The sequence below is a fragment of the Diorhabda carinulata genome, chromosome X (genome assembly GCF_026250575.1).
Source record: "Diorhabda carinulata isolate Delta chromosome X, icDioCari1.1, whole genome shotgun sequence".
NCBI classification, from domain to species: domain Eukaryota; kingdom Metazoa; phylum Arthropoda; class Insecta; order Coleoptera; family Chrysomelidae; genus Diorhabda; species Diorhabda carinulata.
This window is the reverse complement of record NC_079472.1, coordinates 9,772,190-9,796,699: the sequence shown is the minus strand read 5'-3', so window position 1 is coordinate 9,796,699 and position 24,510 is coordinate 9,772,190. Positions and strand designations below refer to the sequence as shown.

Genomic DNA, 24,510 nt, shown 5'->3' with positions numbered 1-24,510 from the left:
TTTATCTCTTACTGGTTTACCATATTTTTTTCAGCATATTTTTAATGAGAAAATTTATCCAAGAAAGATATACAAATTGAAAGATTACAGAAATTCTTTAATATCTATTACAAAACACATGCTGCAAAATGAACACCATCGGAGATACAGCTGATTACCATCCATTTCACTTCATTTAGAATAGTATTTGAAAAAAGGCTTTACTATAATTATGTTGTCTTATGCACAATTTTTTATGCTATTTCTGTATTTCTTATATTGTATTGGCATTTAAGTATAATCGTTTTATAAAATACACTTTTATCTAGCCTTCAGCTTTTTGCAAAATTTGCAGATGCTCTTTTTTGCATGCCTACTTAAATTTTTGTCATAAAATTTATATATATTTTTTATATTCCAGTGAGATTACATGACAGTATCCAAGAAGAAAATTTCCATTACTTAGTATTCGACTTGTAAGTACAATTTTAATTTTTTTTCCCAGAATGCTTAACAATATTTAAATCAATTAGATAACAAAAAAAGATAATTCACTTTGAAAAATGGGGACTCATACTATTGAAAAATGAGTACAGTACTGTAGTGGCTAGCAATGCATTCATTAGACGTTCATGTCTATGATAACGTCTTGATCTGATGAACATTTATCTCCTGCAAGTGGATATTTAAGGTTAGGAAAAAGACACTAGGGACCAGTTTGGGTAAATAAGGAGAGTGGTCAACCCAATGCACTTTTAGCTATGATAATAACCGAAGTGTGAGAAGGTGCGTTATCTTGATGTAAAACCATTTTTTTTTATCAAATGCGATCGCTTTTTGTAGATTCTTCCTTTAAATTGGCAAGAAAGGATTGGCGATATTCTCCTGTTATTGTTTTACCTTTTGAAAGATAGTCGATTTACACAGTATCCCATGACAATTCCAAAAACGGTGGATACCACTTTTTCGGCCGATGAAAAGATCTTCGTATGTTTCGGAGCCGGTTCGCCCTTTACAATCTACTATCTTGACTATTTTTGTAATAGTTGATCCAAGTTTCATCTAAAGTTTCAAAAAAGTTGACCCATTTTGCTCAAATCATGTCAGTAAATTCTGGGAAATGTTCGTTTGCTTGTTTGGTTATAAGTGAGGTTATTGCAATTTGTGGTGGACTCTAACGCTCGTTGGCGGTTACGCTGACATTGCCATATTTGAATTCAGCTGTCCAAAAGTACGGTCGTACTTGATGGTGCAGAGTCTCGGTACACAATGTCTAGCAACTCTTCCATTTGCGTAAGCGAATTACCTTTCACACACATTTAGTTAATGAAATCTCGATCTCCATTTTTCCATTATCAGAAAAATTCTTACAACGACTCACTTATACGATTTTCAAACAGAAATGAAGCAAAAAATATGAACCAAAAAATATTCCATTTTGAATGATATCCGCCCATACAACATTTACTTTTTGAGGACGCTGCATATGAGCTTTTCACATTTTTCTGTTTTGAAACCTCCCCATTGTTCGTCAGCATGGTTTTAGGTCAATGAAACCGATATTAAATGTGGATCTTACGAAAATAAGGCAATGTACAAATTTTTTGTTCGTCTACAAAAACTGTGCGGTCAATTCTGCATATGTTTTTTATTGTACCAAGTTCTTCAAATTTGTGGAAGATCTTAGTAACTGGTGAAATGTGATTTTTCGAATATTTCACTTCAACTTGCCGCATGTAACCAAAATCAATATGCTATTAACATTTAATACAAATGAACTAGATTCAATTGTATACAGATATACTAAAAAGAGCCGAAATTTTCAGTCAAGAAACCTAGTTTAAAAATACAATTTTTCTCTTTTCTGGAGTACACTGTTCAAAATTGATTAGGATCAGACCCATTTCATGTTTTTTCTGAAATCTCTATATTTCTTTGTGTTGGCATTGCTGCTATTTCCCACAGAACTGAATTCCGTATGTCCATAACGATGCTTCTCTACACTAGTACAAAAGTTTAATTTTTCTTAAGAAGAAACTATAACGCTTTTATTAATTCCTAATAATAGTTATTTCTGTAACAAGTGTGCAAAGTTGTTTTTTTTTCACGAATACGAATATTGTTACATTGTCGAAAAAACGCCTTTACACACGAATTGCATACAATATTTTCTCAACTAGCCTCGTACTCTTAGCACTACGCTACGGACACCTTAATAATGATTTTCTTTACGCACTACCGTTTAAAGTATGTTTCTTCACGCACTAGTGCACAAACCTTACCCACTCGAAAGTGTCTCAAGAGAATGAAGTTTACGCACAGTAGTAAAAAAATAATATACTTAAATTAATATAAATAACATCCTGTTTCCCCATTTGAGAAACAGAATACATCTCTTGTCGTTTCGATTTGCCATTATAGTGGATTTAATAACATCTAAAATTATACATTTGGTTATACATTTAGCACCGCGTATTCATCTGATGAATTTTAGCACTAATACCTCAGATTCTGAAAATATATAAAACTTTATACAATACTTTTGATGTTTATTGCGTATGTACTGCCTCTTTGTAACCGCTCTCGCCACAGTATCATAGATTCATATAATGACAGTTCTTTTCCAGTGGGTTATATTATTATTATTAAATAGAGGCCATTTTTTTCTTGAAGAACCATTGCGATTCAATTTTTTTGGTGCGAATGGTTCAAACCTCAAGATAAGAAATAAATAAATAAAGGGACATTTCATAATGACTGATCATAATCTAGAACACATTTGTATAAATCATTTACAGCTTTTGATTTTGAGGTGAAATCTTCATCCTCGGACTTCCTATAGTTTATTTCAGAAAGGTATAGAGTAATATTAGGTATGCAAAGGGACTAGAGAGTCACCCAACGAATATTCAAGCCACTTTCATAGTTTGGCATTGCTTTCATTGTAAAATTCTGTTATCAAGTAGTACCACCCGGGTTAGGGTCAATATATGGGTTTACCCTATTGTGATCCATTCACAAACACTGAAAATATTGTGCAAAGGCGTGCCGGTAGGATACTCGTAAAAAGGAAAGAATTTTATTTTAACAGAATAAAAATTATGTATTATGTACATAGGATTAGGTGCACTTTTTTTCATTATTATTATACAAAAAATACATTATACAGAGATGAAATTATAAAAAATCATAATATTCTTCGTCATTCTTCGTCAAGATCCCACATTTTCTCCTCTTCCTTAATGACATGCTGGACTGCTTTTCGCCAGTTTTCTGGTGTCACCTCCTTGATGGCTTGATCAAACAGTACCTTAACGTCTTTCATTTTGAATGTCTTGTTGTGTCTTGTTACAAATCCTTCCACTTGCGCCCATATATGTTCTATAGGATTTCATTCGCAATGATATGGCGGTACGCGCAGTACAGTTACAATATGTTTTTCTGCTATACCTTACACGGCGTATTTCATAAAACGATGTGTATGTAAATTTGCTATAGCAAATAGTTCTTTTTTTATAAAATTATCTTCAAATTCGATACTTTTGGTGGTTAACCAGTCAATAATTTCTTGTTTTCTCCAAGATTAACTTGCGTTATCCATAACTACTACTGAATCAGCCGGAAGATATTTTATCATTTCACCAAAATAGTCTTCAAAACATCTGAATCCATGTCCTCGTGGTAATCTCCCGTATGGCACGACTGAAAGGTTAGCAAACCTTCTTTTAAAAGTCCCTCTTCGCTTCCAATATGGACGATTATTAGTCTTTTCCCTTTACCTGAAGGCACCTTAATACCCGTTGACAGGCCTTCCGTGAAAGCTTGGCGAGCACTGGTTATATTTTTGTCTTGCTACATTTTTGATACTGTATAACCATCATTAATCCACGTCTCATGAAGATAAAAGATTTTCTTCTGCTCTGCTCTGTACTGCTTCATACTTCTTAATTATTTTCGTCGCCAGCAAACAATTTCATCGCTTTCCAGTAAAAGTGCTTTACGGTTATGCTTTTCCCAGGCAAAATCCACATTTCTCAAAGCGGTCCATAAAAGTTTTTTAGTTATCAGCGGAATACTGTCATCCTGGCCAAGCTCCATTAAAATCTTATTCTAGGGTGGGTATTTCTTTTTTAAAATAAAAAGAGGGAACTTTTCTTTGAATTACACTTTTGGTGTCTTCATCAAGGATTTTTACTGGTCTGCCTGGACTTTTCTTGGAAGGTTCCACTTGGCCTGCTACCTTTCTCCCCCGTAATAATTTAAAAACGGTTGACTTTCCAACTCCAGTCTTTCGGGAACATCGGTCGACAGTTTCTTGTGCAGTAAATTTAGAGTAATAGTATTTTATGCAATCGTGTACATTTAAAATAATAAGTTTTTCATTCAGTGATAGTGGAGAATTATTGGAACATCTTTTCGGTTTCTTTCGTATTTACGGTTTAACAGCAAATACTGATGCGTTAAACTAAACAAATATACTTATACTTATATAATTATATATACTTATAAAGGTCTAAAAATTTTGGGTTGGGCACCAGTGCCCTTACGGCGCATGGTTAAGCCGAATCTGATATAGGGTTGGAATTAGGCAGAGGCACTAATAGGAGATACCTGTTACACGCAAAACTTTATAATCTACTACCTAAGTAATCCCTACACAATATTTCAATACCTACACCTATGGCCGACATCGAAATTGAGCCAAACTGGGCGGAATTCACCATTTTATTGCTGTATACCTTTCTGAAATAGACTATAACACTAATATCTTGTGAATGATGAAGTTATTAAACAATATAACTCTTCTTCCTTGCTCATCAGAATGTCTAGATTTTTAAACTTTCTTACTAGTGTAGGGAAATGAAGCGAACGATTCCGTAATATTATAAGCGTAGTAACCAAACTGTCAATTAGACACGCGGTACAAACATCATCTTATTCATAACTATTTATTTCACTAAAATCTGTTTGAAACAAGATTTTTGTTAATGATAAGCAATTTGAGAGATCTGAGCTGCTTATGAAGTTTCATAGATGAAAAATCAATGTTTTATTTTCCAGTTTGGTTTTACATGAAAAAATACACGAGTTTTCAGCGATTACAACAGGTTCGTCGCCTCACTTCAATTTTATTATCCATGGAAATAATAGAAATTGAAGTTTATTAGAACATTCCGAATACCAGTTTTGAAATTCATATTATATAAATTATTTGGTTTTTCGACACTTTTTTAGATTCAGATGGGAACGTCTTCTTCAGAATTTTTCCAACTTTCTTGTTCTTATTTGACGTTTTCTAATTTTTCAATCAAATAGTAGACATATTTTGTTCAGCAAACACACTCCGTTTGAAATTTTGGGTTTACAACGAAATAAACGCTTGAGAAATATATTTGGGGTGACCCAAAAGCAAAAAACAAAAATGTTAAAACGTTACTAAAGAATTCATGAAGGATAAAGTTCTAATTTTGAAAATGACTGGAGGAAAACTTTCCCAAAATGCAGACTATCAATAAGACATAAAAATATCTAGAAATTGTTTGGTATTTGATCATAATGCAATAAATTGTCTATTAACAATACTTTATTCGTTCGCCAGTGTTGGTGGAACCATGGTATTTTTTTGTATTGTTGTATCCCATATTAATTCCACGCATTTCTTTTTTATTATTTTGAAAATGTCTACTATGATACTTACTACCTTTTCATCAATTCAGGAATTTATCATTCTTTGCATGTGACATGGTAATTGTTTGGTGTATTCTTCGTTGTGTCTCATATTAACTTTAGACGTCCTCCTTGATTTTTTTTCCTTTTATTTCTTCCACTCTTCTGATCTTCATAAATTCAGTTTTAGATTCATTCCTAGCGGTTTTTTCGTTTATAGTAAAGTATAAATATTTTTGAAAAAGAATACTTAAAGAGGAAGAAATTTCCTAAAAAAAGTTCGTTACCTTGAAATGTACCTGCATTATATATAATTTTAATTTAATACAGAAAGTAACCCTCTGCGCCCCATTTTTAGTTTGCACGTACTGCCTATCAAGCGTTGTGGTCAGTTTCCTTGAAGACCCGTATGGGAAGGAATTCAAAATGTGTCTGCAGTGTTACTCCTGTTACTATTCTTAGTGCTGTGTTTCGAATGTTTTCTAGTTGGTTTAGAGTACTTTTCTAAGAAGTCGCATATACTATAGAGCCGTAGTCTATTTGTGAGCGAATAGTATTGATAGATCCCTAGGGTTTTCTTGTGTTTTCATAGTGTTTTTGACGTGCGGTATGTGGTACTCCTAAAATAATGATGATTGTTGTTAAGTTTTAGTCTTCTCGGTTGACAATTGCCCGTTACTTTGGACCAGTTTTTTTGACGTTGGTTCAAAGTTTTTTGGGGAATTGTTTCAGAATGGCCATTATATACCCTAGGTTTGACTAGTTTCGAGTGTTGGTTAAATATATCAGAAAGTGTTATACTTATGACCTATTCTTGAGGAGTTCCGTTAGTTTGTTATTTTGACGTTGGAGTGATAAGTATTTTTATAGACTCGTACACGAATGAAACGATTAAAAAAATCTAGGAATTTCCCGAGGTTTCCTTTAGTGCTCCATGAATGAAGAGATTTGATAATGCTATGGTGCTAGGTTGTGGGGAAGGCTTTTGTAATATGTATAAAGGATTTCGGATACTATACTGCTCTAAACCTTATGCTTATTTTAATATAAGGCTTCTGTTTTCTCATGTCCATAGAAGTATTTTGTTTTGATTCAGCTCTTGGGCAGTTTGCCTTTGGTATTGGTATGACGATTGCCTATAACGATGTATACGGGAACATATATTTTGTCTTGATTGGATTGAATATTTGGAGAAAATATGATTTGACAGTATACGAAAGATTCTCGAGAAAAATTGATGGAATGTTATCAGGTCATAGAGCAGAATTTATTATTGCGCCTATAGAGAAATTCACTTGATGAGGTATGTTGTTTTCAAGGTCGTCGTAATCAATTATTTTTTAACTAATAATAGCTGCGAAAAATATGATTTGGTATTTAGATGTAGGTATTTCAAAACCAGAATTTTTCTTGAATGAAAATCTTCTTTCCATTTTGTGTGAATAATTTTGTAGATAAAATGCATATCTTGTAAGGTATATTTTATGCTGGCAAACTGTTCTTAAATTCATTAATTTTAAAATAATGAATTAATGATCGCATGAATATATATTCATGACGTCGTTTTCATTACTTGAATAGTTCATTTACATACACGTCATTTTATTTTCGGACGATTTTCCTTGAAAGAAAACCGACTTCACAATAGGTAGTGACAGTACAATAATAAAAATTTGAGCTACTCATAATTGATACCTAAAAACTGTATACGTACCTCCATAAGAAAATGCGCTTTCTCCACTTTGCGTCGGGCATCATACTATCAACCAAAGGAAACGCATATTTTCCTCACTTGGTAGGAATAAAACCTATCGTCACCTCTACTGTCAATAATGTATGAAAATATTTTGATATTCGTGTCTATAGATTGATATAACTATTGGAGTCAGATTATATGAATATAAATATTTGTAGTTCAACTCAAGAATTGCTGTTCAGGACAAACCTCAATTTAGAAATGACAAGACACCATCGGCGGTTATCATTTATGATAAAATAACTATAAGAATTGCTGCAAAATACTACAAATTTCACCAGCGGATTATTTTTCATTCCAAACGAGCTTTCCAATTATGGCAGTAGAAAATTCCATATGTCGACTGTGTTTTTTTGGAAAAACATTAAATAAAAAAGACAATAATCTGGACGTTTTAGTAGAAAAATTGCAGACTACATTGCAATTATTGTCACCAAGTAAGACAGTGTTCGAAATGAAATGTAGTACCTCAACCAAAGAAAATAGCACCGAAAAATTATCAAATAATATTGAATCAAACTTCTAATTTGTTATGATCATTGGTACGTTGACAATGGTGCAATTATATTTGTAACATAAAACTTTGAGTCTTTCAATGAAGATCATTGAGTGACAAATGTTACAAAAACTTTTGCAAAAGGAACTATTTTGATGAAAGCTTGTGTTATTAGAAAAACTGATAGATGCTAAATAAAACATGTTCCTTTGATTGCCAAGAATATTTTCTTAGTAACAAAAATTCACAGGAAAATTTTGGAAAGAGATTTTGAAACGCACAAAACGCATTCGTCTATAGATTTGGTCTTGGATGGAGAAATAGGGGTTCGGAGAGTAGACGCCAGTAAACAATGACCAAAGCCTTATTGCGGTCGAGGTTAGTTCTCTTGAGAAGTCTAATCTGAGAAGGTGGAAATGAATTTATGAATTGCTTAAATTGATATAATGTAGTACTGTTGCTTTTCTGAGTGTGCTGATATTTTTTAATGTCAAGCGGGACAGAAATTTTCTGCTTTGTGTCTCAAGTCCCCCCGATGGTCTCCGTGAAATGTTAACCTAAATAAGTGAGCCGCTCAAATATACTTTTTCGACAAAGCAGCATCCATGCTGTATTATATTTTATGTCGCTAGAAATGAGTAAGGAATAATAGTCATCTACAAATAGAATGATAACCACAGACTGAATCAAACTCCAAAATAATGTCGAATATATGACCGTAGTCATTCATACCAACGAAAAAAATCTAAAGATGTATTATAAGGAAACAGGAAAAGGGAAGACCTGTCAATTCATGAAACAAACGTCTGTTACCATTCGAAGGAACCAGAAGACAAGAAGAGATATACTATCACAATTCGACAAACATTATGAGAAACGGGGACTGGATATTTTCTTATTTACTGTAGATGGTGCACCCGTTATGATCGCGATACAAAGAATTTGTATCCCTGCATTATTCATCAAGAAAGTTTATGTGATAAAACCAGATTCAATAGATTTTATCAACATCCCTTAAAATAATTATTTTTTCGCATGGATCTAAATTCAAGAGCTTCAACATGTTTACCGAATGCATTCATTTGACTGAGAAAGGACATTTACAACACTTTCAAATAGATTTAATGCCCCCTTGTTCATGGTTTACTCCATTTGTCGAAACAAATTAATCCAACATGTGATTGCAGATCCATCTTTCTACAGATACTTAAAGTTTGTCATCTATTTCATCATCCATTTATGTTAATATAGGACTTCATTGATTTTGTTCTGGATTGTACGTAATGGTTGAAAGTTTAAAATGATTTATTTAACGTCAATTACCTTTTGTTGTTGCAGGGTTACCGGTGGTGAATTATTTGAAGATATAGTGGCCAGAGAATTTTATTCAGAAGCTGATGCTTCGCATTGTATACAACAAATATTAGAATCAGTCAACCATTGTCACCAAAATGGTGTAGTTCATAGAGATCTTAAGGTAAGAGATATTTATTATTGTAATGATTCTCTTATTTATTTATAATTAATTAAATAATATACAGAAATACCTCAAAACGAATTTATAAAAGCTAAAGAACTTACACTTACAACAACATATTTCAAAAATGAAAATGAAATATACAAACAAATTGATGGATGTGCTATGGGAGCTTCCATTTCAAGTGTTATAGCACAATTATTAATTGAAGATTTGAAAAAAAGTGTTCTGAGCAAACTTGATTTAAATATTCCATTCTTTTTCCGATATGTAGATGATTGCATTACTACTATATCAAAGAATCAAATCGAAAACATAAATAAAAAATTCAAGTCACAAAAAACATCAGTGATAATAAGTTTGGCTAATAGATCTATCCAACTATCAGATCCTGAATTCGAATCCGAAACATCAAAACATAAAACATTTTTCCTCACGATATGTACAAGGACTTTTCCAAAAATTATCGAATTATTTCAATAAATATGATATTAGTATAAGTCATAATGGACATAATACTTTATCCAAATATTTCACTAAATTAAAATCTAAAATACCAAAAACAAAAGAAGTAATATTATATATCAAGAGCCTTGTACTAATTGTGAAGTTGTCTACATAGGGCAGACATCTCAGTATTTAGAAAATAGACTAAGAGGTCATCAATACGTTAAAAAAAATAGAACTGTAATAAGGAATCATGAAGTATCAAAAAATTCTTCTTATTTTTATGCAAATAAAACTACAGGGCCCAACACTCGTAAAAAAAGAACTATAATTATATATATATATATATATATAGAAACCAGGTCACCTCAAATACCTCATCCACACGAACGAATGAACTGAAGATGATACGGAAAACCATGATCTCACAGATCCGGATTTCATTCTTCCCAACGCATCCGAACCTCATTTAAGCACTCAGCATGAATTTAAACCACTTAGTTACAGATATAAAACGGTGTTCTCCATGGAAAATAATTATTATTCTATCATTTCGTAAACTTGTCCTAGAACTTCCTTTTTCTGAATATATGGGTATCTTTACTTTACTTTACGTGTACTGGAATTTCGTCTGTCGTTTTAATTGAATGTTCTATTGTTGAAGTAAACGTTAATGGATCACCCGGTTTTAGAAAACATCAGAAAATTTCTTACATAATTTGATTTTATTACTTTTTTCTTCTGAATTCATATGGTCTGTTCAGATCAATTTTCTAATATCTGTTTTTGGTACCGCTCTATTTGTATTATATTGACTATAATTTTTTATGTTATTTTTTCTCTTATCTTTTTTACATCAGTTAAATAAATATATAATATGAAATATATTGTAACATTATAATTGAATTCTTTAAAATTAGGGATCTCTGCCTGAAATCGTATTGTCCTACTTACTAATGAAGTTTTTATATCAACTTTAGAGTGATACTTTTCAGAAATAACGGGTCTAAACAAAGATTTATTACTGCCCGTATCGATAAAAAGTTTCAATTTAGGATTGTCGATTTCATTATATGGATTCGAGAAAATTTTCAAAATTATCTTCCATTTCTTCATTTTTATCATCATATCATCATAATCGTTTTATTCCTCAGATGTGAAATATGGTTGTTGCTTTTTTTTACGTTTTTCTTCGAACCAAACACCTGTGCATTGGTCAGATAATTATGACGTTACTGTGGTGAAGGTTTTATATTAATCGGTTGACTAGGAAAACTATCAATGTTATAATTATAATAATTATTATTATTATGCGAAAGACTTACGCACTACTCAGCTCAGAGCCAATATTATTTACCTATTCCGGATACAAAGTATCAAAAGGATTAGATTCGGTTCACATAATAAACTTGCGCACTCTGTGGCAAGTATTCAATATTACAGTCTTCTGGATATCGGCGAAGGAGTTTTTTGGTAATCCCAGTTTGGCGATGCTATAGTTCAGGGTCTTAGGTATAACGCTGGTCGCTGGATAATTGATCTATCGCAGTAGAGTCTGAAATCGTCATTTTGAAGCACCGTCTGCGGCTTGTACTTGTAAAAGTACTGAGTATACCTAACTTATTGACCAGTTTCTGGTGGATGATGTTGCACACTTAATTATCTCGGTGTAGATAGTCGCTATTATATGTTGAGTGGTCTCTGATGTTTATTGACACTTTCTACATTTGTCGGATTGAGTGTTCAGATCCCTAAAAAGATTTTTCTTCTAGAGTTATTCTTGTTAATAACTGGATAGCCATTATAAAGCCTTCTGTCTCTGGAAAGAGATTTCCGCTAGTAAGCCATCTGTTCCAAGGCTTTTCTAACTTCTCGATGCCGTGCTTATAGAAGGATTTGTCTTTTGCATCGAAATAAGCTTCAGTTTCAGCAATTGGTTCTTCAATTAAGCTGCATTTCTTACCTGTGAGCACATTTTTGAGATTAACGAATCGCCAGTAGTCACTGGGGGGCCAGAACTGGACTATTCGGTGTCTTGGTGAAACAGTGGTTTTTTCTTCGACATATTAGGACATTTTTCCTTAATTGATATATCAACTCCATGCAGTATTCGCTATTGATTGTCTCTCCGTTTTGGAAATAGTCGATGAACAATATTCCATGCGCAATCCAAAATACTGAGGCCGTAACCTTCCCAGCAGACTCCTTTTGGATGCTTCGGCCGTGGTTCACCGGCTGCAGTCCACTCAGATGATGATCTTTTTGGTTGATGTGAAGTGATGTTTCCATGTTTCATCAATTGTCACATACCGACGCAAAAAATCTGATTTATTATGTGTTAACAAGGCCAAACTATTCATTGAATCATCATCACGTTGTTTTTTTTTCGACTGTGAGTGAACGCAGCACTCAGTCATGGTCAAATATTCATACATAATTGTAAACACACTGTCTTCTGATATCTTCACGGCCTCAGCTATCTTCAATTTACGATTAAATATAACCAACTTTTGATGTTTTCTGAAGTAACCACCTCAATTGGACCACCGGAACATTCACCATCATCGGTGTATGAACGACCACGTGTAAATCCAATAAACCAATAACAAATGGTTTTTTTCGATGGAGCAGAGTCCGGATAATACTTTTGAACCTATTGCTGAGCTTGTACAGTATTTTTTTGCATCAAGAAGCAATGATAAATTAACTCACGCAGTTGTTTTAAAAATAACAAAAGTAGCTTCACTTAAACGGTTGTCACTTTTTTCTGACTGATCGAAATGTCATGATATTTTACACATAGTATTTTTAAAGCTGGTACTTCATAAACGTCATATGGATTTGACAATGGCGGCACCATCTGTGTGTCAGTCACACGATTTATTGACTGATATAATATCTCAAGTTGATTCCATTTTTTTATATTTTCTTTCTAACCATATTTTCGCTTTCAGATAATATTCCACGTTTGGTAGTATTTGGTCGCTTATTACAATTGTTATTATTATTTGTTTTTTTTAGTGAAATCTACTTGGATCGACTCAAGCTTATTGATTCATGGATTCATTTATATGTACATATTGTAACTTGTATTAATTAACTATGTCAAATATAAGAAGACAATTTTCAGAATGATTCACATACATAGGAACGAGGAAGCTATCAATGATAAACAAGAGCTAAACAATTTAAGAAATATTCTATTCTATAAAAAATATTTAATGAGGTTAAAAATAAACGTTTATTTTGTGTGTGATATTCTAATTAATATAAGTATGCAAATTATCAAGGCAAATCATATTTTGATACTGACCGAAATAGGTCGAAACGTCAAGATTATTTTTTTTTAGAACAAAGAAATATTTATAACAATTGTGATGTTTCGACAGGAACAAAAATAATTTTCCGATTATTGGCATTTTCGCGATAATACCAGCAGTCATCGGTTTGTGAATAATCAGATATTATGGAAAGTTTGATATGAGGCAATTTAAAAAAAAATAATTTATAAGTGAGAGTATGATAATAGATAGATTTTTTCCTTATATTTCAGCCTGAAAACTTATTATTAGCTAGCAAACAGAAAGGCGCTGCGGTAAAATTAGCAGATTTTGGTTTAGCGATTGAAGTTCAGGGCGAACAACAAGCGTGGTTTGGATTTGCAGGAACGCCAGGATATCTGTCACCGGAGGTGTTGAAAAAGGAACCATACGGAAAACCAGTGGACATATGGGCGTGTGGTGTTATTCTATATATACTGCTTGTAGGTTATCCACCCTTCTGGGACGAAGATCAACATCGGTTGTACGCACAAATCAAAGCCGGAGCTTACGACGTAAGTATATTTATTTAAATAAGGTATTTAAGATTGTTGGTCTAATTTCAATGTTTCTGTGCTAAATTACCTACATATTAAGTGAATACTTTCAAGAAACTGGAAGGTTGAACAAATTTTTATTCTTTAAGGAGCTTTTTTTTAATGTGGTAAGACTGAGGTTATAGAAAGTTGCCATATTTCTTTTGTAACTGGAACAAGGCATTGTTGTACGCCGATTATAGTATATTTTAAAAGTAGTCTTCATATCATGCTTGATTGTATTCATCAGGTGGAAGAAGAATTGGAAGTTGAAGAGGAGAATGAAGAAAAAATTCTGAGCTTCATAATTTATTGAGATTTGACCGTAATACCATAAGACACAATAATAGACACTGTTATTAATTTAGGCGACGACTCTGAATCCGTTAAGGATGATAGTGACACTTCTTTTAGAATAATTTATTAGGAATAACAAACTCAATAACTGAATAAATATTAACATAAAATAGCTACATAACAACAAATGAAATGAAATGAAAAATGTTCAAATTGATTTTCTAATAAATGTCATGGTTTATATCCATGTTTTTCTAGCCAACACTCATTTTGATTATGCGAATTCGAGAGATCGTACATTTCTTATACATGAAGAAAATCGAGCTGTCAATATTTGGCGCGTCAACGTCAGATATATTGACACATGAAGAAGAAAAATTATATATTCTCAACTGCAGAAGAAGCAAAAGCTTCTTAAATATATTATATCAGTATACTCTAATCCAATCGAGGGTCCTATCAGTGATCTTTCTTTCCATCTACTTAAGTCCTCCTCTACGTCTTTCAATACTTTGATCTGAGCCTTCTCCTTCTTCCTCTACATCCTATATCTCACTATAGCTTTGGCAAAGCCACTTTGTCATTCGCTTTCTACATTTGTCCTAGCCATTTTATCCTTAGTTTTTTTTATTCTCTCAACTATATTATTAAATTCCTTTTCATTCTGACACTCTCCAGACACTTCATTTTTTTTATGTATTGTGCTGCTTCAGTTTTCTCATTGACAGGTTCTCAGAATTCCTTAATTTCTGTTCTTCTAGATGGTTAAACTTATAGTTGATTATTATTTTTTTAACCTTTTGACGATTTTCATCAATTTCCGTTTTTTATTTCTTCCGATGGTCCAAGATTTCATACTGTTCCTTTTTACGACTTTCATACATTTCTCTTAACCTTTTCTATTAGTATATTCTTCAACATGTTTTCTATTGGGAATTTCCATTCATTTTCCAAATAAGACTCAAGATCTCGTTTATGATTAACGAAAAGTCCGGAAATTTGATAAATGACCAACTAGATTCTCAAGTTATTCCAACAAAATCAAAACGATTAACATAATTGTAAGAGGAAGAAATTCAACCAGTTTGCCTATGACATTCAGGATATATTGCCATAACCTTCCAATGGCTAAAATATGATTGCGGAAGAAACAAGATGATGCAGTGGATATCAATAGTAAAGGTAGTACATAGGCTGATGGAGTAACGATATCAAAAATCTCCACGGAGAAATTCTTCCAACGCGAAATTGGATAATGATGGCGAACTTTTTAAATCTATTATAAGTAATAGATTAATATCTGTTTTTGATAAGAAAACCTTCTCCCAATGTTCTGATTAAATAGACCATTTTTAAGAAATGTTTCATTTATCTCATTAACTTCTTTTCCCAGTGATTTCAGTAGTGGTGATAAGATTCCTTGCGAAAAGCTCTTCACTGTAGTGATAGTAGATGTGTTTCCATTTATTTTCTGTCTTTAAGTGGGGGATCTCATAAATTTGCTTTTTCACAAGCGAACTGTTTTGAGTAAAGTGGACTATGAGCGAGTGCTGCACTTCTGGGAATAATTTGCGGCTTTCTCCATAGTTTCTGAGAAAAATGAAGTGAGGCTGATGGGGCGGTAAAACTTAGGTCTTCTTTCCGTTGTTTGTATGAACACTAATTTCGTCAGTGTCCATATTTTGGATATGTAGCCTAAAATCAGGCTTGCTTTGAATTGCTTATTTGAATGTTCCTTCACAACTTCGAAACCTTTCTGTAGCAGAGCTGAAAAAATGCCATCTCTGCCAGGAAATTTGTAGGGCTTGGAACTGTCAATCGTCCACTATTCGGATTATTGAATCTATTCTAATAATTTTTTTTTGATATCTGAACCGAGAAAGTTAGTCTTAAGAACTTGATCTAGACTTGTTGTCAGTTCCTGTGACTTCCTTGTCATAGTTTAGTAGGGCTATTCTATAATGTGTTCAATTGCAAGTATTACTTGAATTTTTAAATTGCTTTCTCACCTTATTGCTTAAGCAGCCAAGTTTCCCGTTTTACCAAGGCACGTATGTATCTGTAGATAGCCTTTGATCCTAGAAATAGTTCATAAACATAAGAGAGAAAGATCAGTTCTATTTTAATAGTTTAATTGATGGTTGGTAGATATGTTTGAAATGCAACGATTAAGGAAATAGCACATTATATTACTAGAAGTAGAAGGCTGTCATTTTTGTTGAGCTCAGATTCTTACACTATCGAGGCGTTAGCAAAGTGGGAACATATAATGGGTCTTCTACTCCGAGTGACATATACCAATTTTTTTTCGAGCGTAAAAATAATACAGTGAAATTCTTCTTGGGATGTTTTGACAATACACTTTTCAAAACTCACAAACATCAAATTAAATAAAAATAAAATGCCTACTTAGTTACAACGCCCACAATAAGACGTTGCTATCGGCTCTCATTATTTTGTCACTAGTATAATAATAAGCGTTCATTATTTTACTAGTAAAAGAATAGGTTATAATAGGTTACGACCTGTGTCGTAGAAATAACGGAGAAAAAATATTTTTTTGTCGTTAGAACAGATTTTTATTATATTCATGTTATAGGTGATCTATTGATTGATATAATTATTCAATTTATCTTTGTCAAATCATATTTTGATAAGGACCGGAATAGGTCTACTGAAACTAATGCTCTATAAAGGAGACCTAAACTCAAGACGATTTATCAAAAAACAAATATATAAAAACGTCTTAGAAGTAAAGATTTAAATATACTATGTTAATTTACTTTCAGTAGTTCAAAAAATGTTTTTTACGTTCCAGTATCCGAGTCCAGAATGGGATACTGTGACGCCGGAAGCGAAGAATCTCATTAATCAAATGTTGACAGTGAATCCAGCGAAAAGAATTACGGCTGCAGAAGCTCTGAAACACCCATGGATATGCGTAAGTTTTGTATATTTAATCTATAACGAAATAGCTCTAATACGTCGGTATTTTTTTTTGGAAACGTTCTTTATACCAGATATTTGTCACTTTTAAAAATCTGTTTATAAACATGGTCTTATAAAGTTTTCTCACATGGTACGGCTGCTGATAAGAACAATTTAGAAAAAAATATCGCTTAATTTAGTAGTGATTATTTTTAAATTTTACAGTAAAGAATTAGTTATAAACTGTTCTATTATCTTTAATCTATTCTCATGTCGTTCTTTCTTAGTAATAATGGAATATTTTCACGATATGCGATTATTACTATCTTCAGAGAATGTCTTGGAAAATCTGAAGGAATCAAAATTTGGATTTTTCATTGGCTAAGCAAACTGAGTATTACAATGAGTTCACTAATCGAATAATTTTTCTTTCAACGTATTTATTGTCGCATCAACTTCAAATGTTATTAGCGAGATGTTAGTTTACAGTTTGTAATTGATGATTGATTGCCTTTTAGATAATTAATTTTGTTTGCAATTGTTTGCACAATTTTCTTTTAGTAGGGAGATTATATTGTTTGGATAGTTGTTAAGTAGTCTTTCATTTTCATACTTTTGACAGTTCAAGAATAAATTTTTCTCATTTCTGATTACAACTTTCACATATTGGTGGACACTCTCGATTCAATAGATAGGAGTGTCTCACTTTAGCCTTACGCTATCGATTCTTATTTGGTTCGTACAATTTTTGGAACTGTTTTTCCATGGCTGACCGCATGGTTTGATATATTTCAATACTGACAGCGATCTGTTCCACTCCCTTTGCCAATTGCACTGAATTCCTGTTCTAATGGTCGAGTTAAAATCATTACTATCACTTCGCGCACAATTGCACAATTAGGCACGTTGGTTCGCTTTTTCGTTTTCTGGGATTACGATTAATATGAGTTTTCCTTGTATATATTTTCTGTGATCCGTTGATAGATCAGTTACTTGATTTGTCAAGTGTGGTTTGTATATCGTTTAAGTAGTGGGCATATTATTACCTTTTCCAAATAGAACCAAATCAACGGTGTACAATCGAGATAGCGATAAGAAATAGGATGGAGCTTATTGGATACCATTTTGGAATCCTATTATTTTGTGATTTTTTGACAGAGAAGCCTCCATTTTTATTTGGAAGTATCTATCTGTGAGGAAATTGTTAATGAAGTATAGAATGTTTCCTCTCAGGTCCCACTAGTGTAATTTTGAGAATATGTTGGAACTTCTAACCATGTCCTATGCTTTGGAGATATCAATAAACACTGCTATTCATTATTAATTATTGGCTAATCATTTGCTAATTTGGATTTTAGTTCAATCATATCATTAGCTGTGCATATATTTTGGCAAAATTCACTTTGTTCTGGTGTCAATAAAATATTCGGTTCCAGTACCCGAGTAGACTACGATTGATACTTTCTTCCATGATTTTGCATAGTTTTGGTTCTCGTTTTATTAGGTTCCAAAATTGGAGTTATCACGGTTTCACGCCAGCTTAAAGAGAAGACTTTTTTAATCCAAATGTAATGGCATAGTTTTAATAGGTAATTTTTGATGGTATCTAAGAGTTTTTGTAGGAATACTATAGGTATTTGATCACGAGCAGTATATTTGTATGATATCAGAGCTTCATAAAATTCTATCTCGCTGAAAGTGCAATTGATAGGATTTGTTCTTGTTTCACTAGAATCTTTTAATATCCCTTCCGTTTAAATTATTAGAGTTATGTATGTTATATATTGTAAGGCTAATATTTATCCTATTTCACCTGATATTATGTATAGGGTGTTATATATAGCTAAAAATGAAATTCTTGGAGGTCATTTTAATCCAGACATCTTCCGGATGTTTTGCGAAACTAAGGATGTTAGTGTAGATTCGAATTTAGTCCATCGTTCTTGTTTACTCTTTTTCGTAATATATCTTGCTTGAGCTCTTTGTTTTTCACATTCAATTGAATTTTCAGCTGTATTATTCCGTTTAAACTTATTGAAAGACGATATATATGTTCTGATTGCATTTTGACAGTCTGTGTTCGACCAAAGTAGCAATTTGTGGTTTACTAATAGTTTAGTATATCCTTTGTGAACTTTTGCCATTTCTATGACACTAGATGTAAAGTTTTCATTACAACATTATCCCCTCAATTGTTTCACATAATTCTCCCGATTAGCATTTCATTTTGAGTTTATATTACCAGGTATGAACTGCCTGTTATCGCATTTTTTATCAGTATCAGTAGCTAATAATTGTATGTTAATAAATATTTCTATTTAAAAAAGTACAATGTATTAATGTTATAATCAAGTAATTCAAAAAAACTGAATAGATTTTTTTGTTTTTCAGCAAAGGGAACGTGTTGCTTCTGTTGTTCACCGACAAGAAACGGTCGATTGTCTCAAGAAATTCAATGCTCGACGTAAACTCAAGGTAAATGAATTTACACACGTTTTATAAATATTAATCGGTCCATTAATAAATTATAGGGTGCTATCCTTACTACTATGCTGGCTACTCGCAATTTTTCAAGTAAGTTAAGTAGTTTTCATAAATTGTTCTATCTAATATGCGTTTAGCTAATTACAAAAAATTGTGATTTTACAGAATTTTCTAATTATACATTAAATTAAATTTTCATAATTGTATGGCCTTATTATTATTTGTATTGTTAATTTTTGCAATAAAGTTAAGAACGATAACATGCTAGAATAGAAAAAACAGACCTTCCAAAAGATGTAACAAAAATTTAAAATTATACCTTCTATTTAAGAAATTGTATATGCCATAAATGTGTTAATTTGTAACAAAGCTGCGTATTGAAGAGAACAATAATCGGATATAATATTTTTTTAAACTAATTTTTTGTTTTAAAAATAATTGAAAGCAAGTATTTGGGTATAGCCATTCGAAAACATATCAAAATGTTTTATTTCAACTCAAGCAATTTATTATTACAGCACCTTATTAAGGGAAAAGTAAAATAGTTGCAAATTCCACTTTAGAAAATACTTAAGTCTAAGGCTGGTAATGAACCAAATTCTCCTTCTGTTGAAATTGTCTTATTCACGTGTCAAACAAAAAATAGGACCAACCGATTATATACGGTGTGCTACTAAAATTTAGACTGCCTCATAACACAAATAACTTGGATCGTCTCCTAATTTTGTTGAATATATATGAATTGTAGAATTATAAAGAAGTCTTTGCCAGCTATATTATGAGTAGTTTTTTATTGAGAACGTGGCAAGGAATACTTATATATTCATCGTCTTATTTATATTGTTTTTGACCATAATTTCAGTCCCAGACGATGAATACATAAGTATTTGAAATATCCCAACATTTTTAGCACTGGGTTCCACACCCACTATCACGTGCCTACCCACTTTATATAAGATACTTACAGCTTGTACAGAATTTATAAGAAACTCGAGGAAACATATTAGCAGAGGAACAGAAATGTTGCTGAAGAGATAACCAAAGGTCCAAAGAACAAATTATCCTGGACTCTGTGATACTTCGGCAAGCAAAGAGAGATCACCGTAGTATACACACTGCTTTCGTGGATTACAAGAAAGCATTGGAGGTGTTGCAGATTCACAAAGTTCACTCAACTACAAGCTTTCAACAACGATGAAGGGTTGGCGAACGAACCTACATCTTCAAATCGGTCCAAACTTCCTCAACATTGACAAAATACCCATTCTTAGGGGAATATACCAGAGCGATTCCTTGAGTTTGTTGCGGTTCTGCCTTGCAATGAAGCCCTTATCTACCATGCTCAATGATAAAAATAAATCATTTTCTCGATTCTCCACTAATATACATATGGACTTGGGACTGTCTAAGTGCAAGACTCTACATATCGAGAAAGCCATTGTCATTAATGGAAATGTGCAACTTCGTAACGGAGATATCGTACAGGCGATGGAAAAGCAAGCAGGCAAAAGCTAGAATCTAGGATCAATACACCCAAAGAGTGAAGTCACTTAAGAAGTCCGAATTAAATGCAGGCAACTTAGACAGTCCAGGCACTTAACACCTATGCCACGCCTGTTTTAACGTATTCTTTTGGAATCCTGAAGTGGACGTTGGAAAAACAGAGCTAGAGGGTATTCAGAGGTTGACACGAACAATGATGACGAAAAACAACAATCACCATTATCTACACCGGCATAACCAAGTGTGCAGGAACATCAATTGAGATTAAACAGATGTGGCACAGCGAAAATGTGGAAATAGTCTCAATTATTATGTCACCATCCGGGGTCGTGATTGCACAATAGCATCTCCAAACTGGAATTACCAAAAAACACCTTCCCTGATATTTAGAAGGTTGTAATATTGAATACTTGCCACACAGTGCGATAATGTCCCTGCCCGATGAAAATCTCTTTCATGCAAGTGACAGTTTGAGGTTAGAAAACAGCCTGTTGGGAAAGCCCTTTCTTTTTCTTCAAATGTGGTCGCTTTTTGCAATTTCTCCCTTTGCCTTACTAAGCTATTATGTATAATACTTTCCTGTTGTTGTTTCACCACAGTCGTCTACACTTTGCGGGCCTTTATCGGAGCAAGTTGGCCGTTCGCAATCACTGTTTTAACTATTTTTTCCTTTCAAGAATTTAATAGTAGATCTAGGTTTCATCAAAAGATTAGAAACGACACAAACAATTCGACTCATTTAGCTTAAACCGCGTCAATAAGGCCTGGAAAATGTTCATGCGAATGTTTTTGGTTCAAAATCAGCAAGCGTGGCACTTAGAGCGCGGGTAGCAAAAATGATGAGATTCAACATTCTGTATCTCACTTCTAAAAAGAAATAGACCCATTATTGTAATGGCAAGGTTAAAATTTCTGCATTCTGACCGTGTACTTAATATTTTTTTTCTACGATTTCTGCTAGTGCTATTTTCTACATAAAAATGATATTTTTTATTGATCACTATTCTCTTATTTGAAGCGTTAAAAATATTATTTTCCAATTTTTATTTTAGTTTGCTATTAAAGCCGGCTTTCCCATTTTTTTAAAACTACTATTGATCTTTTTTGTATTTTGAGTCCATTATTGTGCTGTTCCGAATTGCTCCGTTACTTGTTTTCCGTCGGTCTATGAAAATGATAACTTGGTTATCGAAACACGCGTCAGACCGAGTAATTGTGGTGTTATTTCATTCAACCTGTTCATAATAAATAAATGTTTAATATTCTGTTTGATTTTATGTTTCATATACTCTTGTTATCAAACAGTAACAAGATGTTTTATTAGAAAATTTTAGGTTACTAACCATATGCTTTGATCACAATTTTTTGTATAATATATTTTATCATCTTTGTAATAACTACTATTTGTACTACATCAAAACACACCCTACACTTAGACACACTTTTAGTTTTTAAAATCTTCAGTTAGTTTATACACTTAAAATTAGTTTTTTCTTTTATTCTACTTCTTCATACTTGTTCATTGCTTCAGGAGGTTTTTTCATAATTATTTCACATTAAATAAACTCGTACTAATGACGTTTAATATATTTTTGTTTCGAATTCATTTCTCGTAATTATTTATTTTTCGTTTGTTAACACTCTTTACAATTTTGTTGGGTTAACAATTATGATAATAATGTTCCATTTTCGACATTTCGTTCAATAAACAATAGGAATATTAATTTGATTATAAATAACAACAGAACGTAACTCTTTCATAGAAAATGGTATAAATTGAAATAATTCATAATAATCGATCCGCAAATGATTAATTATTATACTAAGCCAAAAACTATGTTTGACAATAATATTTTCTCTGCCTTTATAATGAATAAACTGTTGATAAAACTTGGCTTATCAAATTCTAATAAATGAGAACAGACCTAGTCAGTTCCTTCTAAGAAGATTTAATCGTTATACTCATTTCTTCCCTCAATGCAAATGCGATTTGTAATTCTTCCTTTCCTGGGGCATTTTTGAACTACGTCTCTTCGTTATTTGAAATCAAACTAAGAAGTTTGTTGTTGTTGTCGTAGTTTATAACTATACCCTATACATTTACTTAGTTTTAAGTATTCTTTGTACTTGTTTTTATAATAGTTCCATAACTGAACTGTATTTAACTGAGCTTTTTTGTCTTTTCTTGCGCTTCGTTGCCTATCGATATTTGTTTCAAAATGTAACGCGACTTCATTTTTTATTAGATATTGAAAACGTTTATTGATATTAGCTAGGCGTTAAAAGGAGCACTTCTGGTAGTAAAGGCTATAATACAAATAAAAAATATAAAACAAATCACCGTTCGGCATTATTTACAATATTCCCCTAATAAAATACAACATTATATTTCCCATTTTAAATACAACTATTATAGTAAATCAGCTTGTTTTTTTTTGTATATAATTTGGAAATCGGTACTCCATTCACATATCAGTTCATTCGTGTTTCAAACAAAAGGTGACCTTGTCTCTAGGACTGCTAAATACTGAGTAATAATTGGGATTTGCTTAGTAAAAAAACCTCGCCATATTCAAGATAAAGGGCATTGAAGATTAAAAATTTATACGCTTTTGCAGAAACTACAGGCAAGATTGTTATGAAATATTTCATACAAATATGTTTTGGCTGATGGATGCCATGAATTTGATTTTACTCTGACTCTCATAGAGAGCACTAGTTAACATAGTTTTTACTAAGAAGTATTGAACATACTTTTTCAAAATAGAACAAAATCTTGAAATTGACATAGGAAAATTGTGAAACTCAGCTTAGGGGGATGTATGTAATATTACTATTAAATCTGTCATTTTTTTAGTAGTTGATAGAAATTCTGCTGTCCAATTTACTTTTCTAGTTCATTCTGTTTCACCCACAGAAAAATGTATATTCTTTGCGGTCCCTGTACAAATCTTAGCATCGACAAAGGAAGGTGTTCGATGTTCATTGTTTCCAGAAATTTTAACTTTCTGACATAAGAAGCAAGAGTCTATGGAGAGAAGTGCAAATTTAACAGTGTCCCACACAAGTTGGATGGGATTTAAATTTAGAGACCGTGGTCTGATGTATAATATCCAATATAAAAGTGGTAATGTTCGTAACTTAGACTATCATTCGTTATGCCATCGAACTTTACTCATCGTCCTTGACAGTTTCTTTTTCAAGACAGAATTTTGTCTCCATTATTCAATTTTCTTAAGAATACGCTTGAAATTTTGCATAATTTGCTTTTCTTTGGTTTAACGGTCGTTTGAAAGTCTTATATTGATAGTGACTTCCTAATATTATTCCGATGAACTGATGTCTCTAGTTTAAAAAATGTAAATTGTTATTTTACTTAATCATATTGGAATATATAAACACTATGTTGCGAACCGGACTCATGATTTCGAATTGTCTTCCAAATTGGCTACATCGACGATATTTCAGTATGTGCAGATACAAAGAAGCTCAACAATATTACTCAGAAATTCAAAAGAGGTATACAACGGTATTAGTGACACTCACTAGTGACATATTTATCACTACCTTCTCTATTGGCCAGATCCATAGGTTAATAGATATAATATTTCGAGTAAGAA

At 32.4% G+C, this 24,510-nt stretch overlaps 1 protein-coding gene across 11 annotated transcripts in view; it reads left to right on the top strand.

The window, feature by feature from the left end:
• Nucleotides 1–24,510, top strand: part of LOC130901877 (calcium/calmodulin-dependent protein kinase type II alpha chain) — a 172,215-nt gene that overhangs the window by 43,775 nt on the left and 103,930 nt on the right. For 8 of the 11 annotated variants that reach the window (XM_057813533.1, XM_057813530.1, XM_057813525.1 and 5 more), the window contains exons 4-9: nucleotides 401–455; nucleotides 9,237–9,375; nucleotides 13,376–13,657; nucleotides 16,794–16,916; nucleotides 19,295–19,378; nucleotides 19,435–19,477. In XM_057813533.1, coding sequence (XP_057669516.1) covers nucleotides 401–455; nucleotides 9,237–9,375; nucleotides 13,376–13,657; nucleotides 16,794–16,916; nucleotides 19,295–19,378; nucleotides 19,435–19,477 — 726 coding nt within the window. Of the gene's footprint in view, nucleotides 1–400; nucleotides 456–9,236; nucleotides 9,376–13,375; nucleotides 13,658–16,793; nucleotides 16,917–19,294; nucleotides 19,379–19,434; nucleotides 19,487–24,510 lie in introns of all 11 variants that reach the window. The other 3 variants (XM_057813532.1, XM_057813529.1, XM_057813527.1) reach the window with 1 other exon arrangement.